The sequence below is a fragment of the Balaenoptera musculus genome, chromosome X, assembly GCF_009873245.2.
Source record: "Balaenoptera musculus isolate JJ_BM4_2016_0621 chromosome X, mBalMus1.pri.v3, whole genome shotgun sequence".
NCBI lineage: Eukaryota > Metazoa > Chordata > Mammalia > Artiodactyla > Balaenopteridae > Balaenoptera > Balaenoptera musculus.
Window position 1 is genome coordinate 85376932 of NC_045806.1, and position 6027 is coordinate 85382958.

At 42.6% G+C, this 6027-nt stretch overlaps 2 protein-coding genes across 4 annotated transcripts in view; both read left to right on the forward strand.

Annotated features, from left to right (window-relative positions):
- LOC118888426 (nuclear RNA export factor 2-like) overlaps positions 1-6027 on the forward strand; it is a 295223-nt gene that overhangs the window by 177325 nt on the left and 111871 nt on the right. The gene's annotated exons all lie outside the window — the stretch shown is intronic.
- LOC118888431 (protein BEX1-like) lies at positions 3065-4816 on the forward strand. 3 transcript variants are annotated; one of them, XM_036839409.1, is made up of 3 exons: positions 3065-3133; positions 3767-3844; positions 4179-4816. In XM_036839409.1, the coding sequence occupies exon 3, from the start codon at positions 4184-4186 to the stop codon at positions 4568-4570; it is 387 nt and encodes a 128-aa protein (XP_036695304.1). In that variant the 5' UTR covers positions 3065-3133; positions 3767-3844; positions 4179-4183; the 3' UTR covers positions 4571-4816. The 3 variants fall into 3 exon arrangements, with proteins under 3 accessions (XP_036695304.1, XP_036695303.1, XP_036695302.1); XM_036839408.1 differs by lacking the exon at positions 3065-3133 and adding an exon at positions 3227-3366; XM_036839407.1 differs by lacking the exon at positions 3065-3133 and adding an exon at positions 3374-3510.

Genomic DNA, 6027 nt, shown 5'->3' on the forward strand with positions numbered 1-6027 from the left:
TTAAGAACACTGCCTACTCCAAAGTCATGAAGATGTTTTCCTGTGCATTTTGCATTAGAATGACATTTTTACCTTTCCCAGTTAGATCTGCAATCCTCTGGGAATTTATTTTTGTGTGTTACTTAGGTGGAGTTAACAAATATTCTTCACACATGGATATTTATTTGACCTGCTATGACTTTTTTTTTTTAAATCCTTTCTCCACTGCACTGTCATCTTTGCCATAAATCAAGTGACAGTATGTGTAGGTATGTTTCACAGGTCCATACGTGTGTGTCTGTGTCTGTGTGTATACACATATATGTTAATATTTGAGACAATGTCATACTATTTATTCACTATAGCATTGTATTAAGTTTGGTATCTAGTATGGAAATCTTGGAGCTCTCTTCTTCAAAGTTGTCTTGGCTATATTTGGCTCTTTCTTTGCATTTTCATATACATAGTTGGAATCTGCTTGCCAACAGAAAAATAACCTGCTGGGATTTTTATATGGATTGCATTGAATTTATATATCAATTTGGGAATAATTGACCACTTGAAAATATTGAGTCTTTCAATCCATATTTCTATACTTATTTAGGTCTTCTTTAATGTTTCTCAGAATTATTTTATAATTTTCAGTGTAGAGGTCTTATAAGTATTTAATTAGATTTATTCCTAGATAATTTGATTTTTAATTTCCTTTACTGGGGTATAATTTACATACAATAAGATACATACATTTTAACTATACAATTCAATGATTTCAACAAATGTATTTTCCAGTGGAGTCACTACTCTGTCAAGATAGAGAACATTTCCCTCAGCTAAGAAAGTTCTGTTATGCCCCTTTTACAGTCAGAAAAATCACAACCTTCAAGCCAGGCAAACATTGATTTGATTAAATTTATATCAATATAATTTAGTTTTGCCTCTAACTTTATATAACTGGAATCACACAGAATGTACTATTTTGTGTCTGGTATCTTTCCCTAAGTATAATATGTTTTGAGATGCATCTCTGTTATTGCTTGTACCAGTAGTTTGCCTCTTTCTATTGCTTAGTAGTATTCTAATTCATGAAAACATCAAATTTGTTTCTCTATTCATTTCTTGATGGACATTTGGATTGTATCCACTTAGGGCCTATCATAAATGAAATTGCTGTGAACCTTCCTGTGCAAATCTTTTTGAGGAAATGTTTTAAATTCTGTTTGGGAAAATTCCTAAGAGTGGAATTTCTGGGACATATGGTAAGTATAAGTTTAACTTTTCAAGAAACTGTTGAAGTCTTTCAAGGTGGTTGAACTTCTTACCAGCAATGAATGAGAGTTCCAGTTGTTCCATATCCTCAAAAATACTTAGGATTGGGGACTTCTCTGGTGGTACAGTGGTTAAGACTTCGCCTTCCAGTGCAGGGGATGCGAACTAAGATCCCACATGCCTTGTGGCCAAAAAAACCAAGACGTAAAACAGAAGCAATTTTGTAACAAATTCAATAAAGACTTTAAAAAAAAAGTGGTGACGTAAAGACATGGATAAGAGACTACTATTTAAAAAAAATACTTAGGATTGTCTGACTTTTAAATATTAGCTACTCTGATGAGTGTGCAGTGATATTTAATTCTGGGTTTTGTTTTGTCTTGTTTTTTACATTTTCCTGACGATTAATGAGATTGAGGATCTTTCCATGAGCTCATTGGTAATTTGCATATGTACTTTTGTGAAATTTTTTAATTGCATTGTTTGCTTTCTTATTTTGAAATTTAAGAGTTCTTTATATATCTTCTGGATACAAACCTTTTGTTGGTTACACATATTATAAGTATTTTCTCCCAGCTTCCCACTTCATTTTCTTAACCATATCTTTCAAAGAGCAGACATTTTTTTTTTTTTGATAAGCCCAATGTCTGTACATGCCACTACTACACTACCTTTACTACTACATCATAAGTCTGGAACTCAGATAATGCAATTTTCCAGATTTGTGGTTTTCTTTTCAAAATTATTTTGTCTATTCTAGGCACTTTGCATTTCCATATAAATTTGGGATTAAGTTTATCAGTTTACATGAAGTTGCCTACTGCAAGTTTTATTTTGACTGCACTGAATTTATAGATCAATTTGGAGAGAATTAATATCTTAACAGTACTGAATTTCTTGACCCAGGATCATGGTTTACCTTCACATTTATTCTGACCTTTAGCTTCTTTCAGCAGTCTTTTGTAGTTTTCAATGTATATGTTTTCTACGTTTTCTTAAATTTATCCCTAAGTATTTCACGTTTTTGGAACCTATCATACATTTCATACACACACACAAAATTTCAATTTCCAGTGGTTCATTGCTAGCATACAGGAACACAACTGAGTTTTTGTATATCTATCCATAACTACAACCATGCTAAATTAAATTCTTACTTCTACAGTAGGTTTATTGTAGATCCCTTAGGAGTCTATCAATACATGATCATGCGATTTGCAAATAGGCATACTTATTGCCTTTTGAATCAGATATTTGTGAAGGCGTTTCTGTTGTTGTTTTAGTTCTGAAAAACAAACAAGGCTCTGCTGCACTACACACTTATTGGCTCACCTCATGGAAGGGCCTCATGTATCTAGAGGCCACTCACAAGAGGAGCCATCAGCTGCCCTGTCCTTTTCCAAATTCTAAAAACGTAGCTGCCTGTAGAGTCTATATTTATATAATGACTGCAGAAGAGACAGGTGGTTGGTCTTTTTTCCAACTTTAACGCTGTTTTTCAAATAAAAACGATTTACTTCCTTTTTAAAAAGTATATTGACCTTTTTGTCCAAAATAAAAGGAGCAAAACAGAGAGATATTAAGAATTTTTTAAAATCCTCTCTCCTGGGCTCTTTTCTGGACACATTTCTTCTATGCATTTTTGTGGAGGGAAAAGGGAGAGACTGGTAGCAGAAAGCACAGCAGGTGGAAGGAGGTGTGTCCTGGGAGCAGAGGAGGGCAAAAGCAAGTCCCCAGAAGAGCATTGGTAATGGTCAACGGCCCCCCGCCCCCCGGGAAGATACTGCCCTTCCGTGGCCTTTAGAGAAAGGCCCAGGAACACACAAAGAAAGGAAAGCGTCGGGGCCCAAGCCGGTGCTTGGACAAGTGACACGGGGGGCAGGGGGAGGTGAGCACCGCCGGCTCTTCGCGACCCCACGGGGCAGAAGGGGGACGGTGCGAAGGCGTGGCGTCCCGCGGTGACGGAGGGTACACGTGACCGGCCCGCGCCAACTCGAGCGTGCCCTGCTCTAGTGTTAGACCCGGCCGTCGCTCGCTCCTTTCTCGGTCCCTGCTCCCGGTGGCCCTGAGGGAGTGCGGGCCGAGGTCGGCCCCCAAGAATACGAGGCGCGGGGGCAGCAGGTAAGGGACCCGGAGGGGGGTCCGCAGAGGTGGCGTTGGCGAGCGGACACGGCCTGCGGACCCCTCCCTGGGGGTCCGGTTGCCCCGGGGCGGAGACCGCAGCCCCCATGCCCCCTGCGGCCTGGCGTTTGGCCACAGAAAACGGTAGGCCTTCTCTGGGGGCGGGCCGCGCGGCCCTGAGGCGACGGCCTGCTTCTCGCAACACAGCGAGCTTTTCCGACGCCCCCGCCCAGCCCCGCCCCCCTTCTCGGGGTAGAAAATGGTGGTCGGCGCGGGGGCGGCTGAGGATGGGAGCGGGGGACGCTGGGTGGGGGTGGCCGGGGATGGGAGATGCGGGGCCGAGAAGGGGCCGAGCGTCCGGATGCAGCAGCCCCCCTTCCCCCTCCCTTACTCTCTGCAGGTCTGCGAGTGGAAGTGTCGCGGCGGCGCACTTGCAGCAAGAATCGGGAGGAGCAGGAGACCGCGAGGATAGGCCCAGGTCGGTGCGGGGGACAGTGGGCAGGTGGGGGGAACGTGTGGATAGCCCTAAGACCCCCCCAAATGCTCCCCCCTACCCCGTCCTCCATTTTGGTGCCTGCAGAGACGTGGGCATGGATAGGCAGGGAAAATGGTGGGTTTGGGGCGAGGGAGGGGGGAGAGCTTGGACTGGGGGCCCCCTAGAGGGCGTAGGGAGCCTCTCAGGTGGGAAAACGAAAATTTGAAGAGCCTTTACATCCGGGGCTGGAAGTCTTGAGAGGTGCTTAGTAGGGCCTCTGTCCTCGGTGCTGATCAGTCCACCCAGAAAATAGTCCCTTCTCTCTTTTGTCTCGTAGGAGCAATGACGTCCAAAGAGGAACAAGCAGTAAAAAATCTCTACATGGAAAATGCCAACCAGGAGAATGAAAACAAGGATGAAAAGGGGCAGGATGCTAATAAAGGAGAGCCTTTCGCCCTCCCTTTGGAAGCTGGTGAATATTGTGTACCTAGAGGAAATCGTAGGAGGTTCCGTGTTAGGCAGCCCATCCTGCAGTATAGATGGGACATGACTCAGAGGCTTGAAGAGCCACAGGCAAGGATGAGAGAAGAGAATATGGAAAGGACTGGGGAGGAGGTGAGGCAGCTGATGGAAAATCTGAGGGAAAAGCAGTTGAGTCATAGTCTGTGGGCAGTTAGCATGGACCCCCCTCACCATGACCATCATGATGAGTTTTGCCTTATGCCTTGAATCCTGATGTTTTCCCTGAAGTTAGTAGGGAGACACACCTGCTTCCTAAACTTACATGTTTGTGATGTACCTTTGTTGTAAACCTTTTGGTGTTACTTGTTTCTTGTGGGTCTCCTGTTACCAGCTTCTAATTGAATGTTGTGTTTCTGACCCAATCTGTAAGTTTCTGTCAGCAGGAGAGTTTTACCTATTGCATGGAGAGATGTTCTTTATATATTGTGACGTTAATAAAGCAGTTTAAAAAAGCATTCTCTGTTTTTTTCCCTTAAAATCGTTTATATTTTATATATGAATAGACAGTCTAAGGATATATAAAGTAAAAGTATCTCTTTATGGTAGAACTATGAATAATTTTTATTTTCTTATCTCTATTTTCTCGTTTTTTTTTTTTTTTTACCTGCATTGGACAACTCCCAGATGATGCTGATTGGAGTACTAGATCTTCCCAACGTTTTCAGTATCACATCCACAGATAATTTCTTGTGTTATTCACAGAGACGGAAAGCCATGTTAATTGTCTATCAGATTTATCCATTTAGAACTCTCAGAGGGCATCCTCATTTTTAAGATTTGAGGTCCTGGCAACTCACACATTATATCCTCCATGTACTTTTTTTTTCCTTTGGCCGCGCCGCCCGGCTTGTGGGGTCTTAGTTCCCAGACCAGGAATTGAACCCGGGCCACAGCAGTGAGAGCTCCGAGTCCTCACCACTGGACTGCCAGGGCACTCCCTCTATTTTCTCATTTTTCAAAACAACACATACTACTTAATGAAAGAGCTTGACAACCTGATAAAAGCAACGTGAGCACTTACTAAGCACTTGTGACAGAATCTTCGTTTTAGCTTACCTTGGTCTCTTATTTAGAAGTATAAACCTAATAATGATGAGACATACCTCTTTAAAAATCATTATGTTTATCAGCAAGATGAAGATAATAATCACCTCCCAGGGCTTTTGTGTGCACTTGATGAGGCAATAAGTTTGTAATCTTTCTTTAAACTCTTATTCCCAGTGGCATATGCATGACCCAACCCTTTAGATATTACCTTCAGCTATTTGGGGAAGTTCCCAAAGCCAGGTCTTCCCTATACTCACAGACAAGTCCAATAGGCCAAGGGGTAGGTAAGTCCATTCCTCTGTTGTTGTGCCCCATTCTCACCATCTCCACAGGTTGTTGATGTTCAGGAATCCTTAAGGTGAGAAAGTCCCACTATGTCTCTGGAATTCCCAATGAATTGAATCTTCACTCTGTTCTATAAACTGTGGATAAATCCCCTCTCCCCGTTTAGCTTCATGGAAAAGACCTTGCCTGTCTGGGTCTTTCTTAGGTGTAGTTCTTTCCCAAGAAACTTCCATAATTCATGAGACTATACAAGATGTGTGAGGGAACAGCTCACTTAAAATTTGAGACAGTCCCTCCTCACACCACCCCCGTGAAACCTATGAATGTGAAAA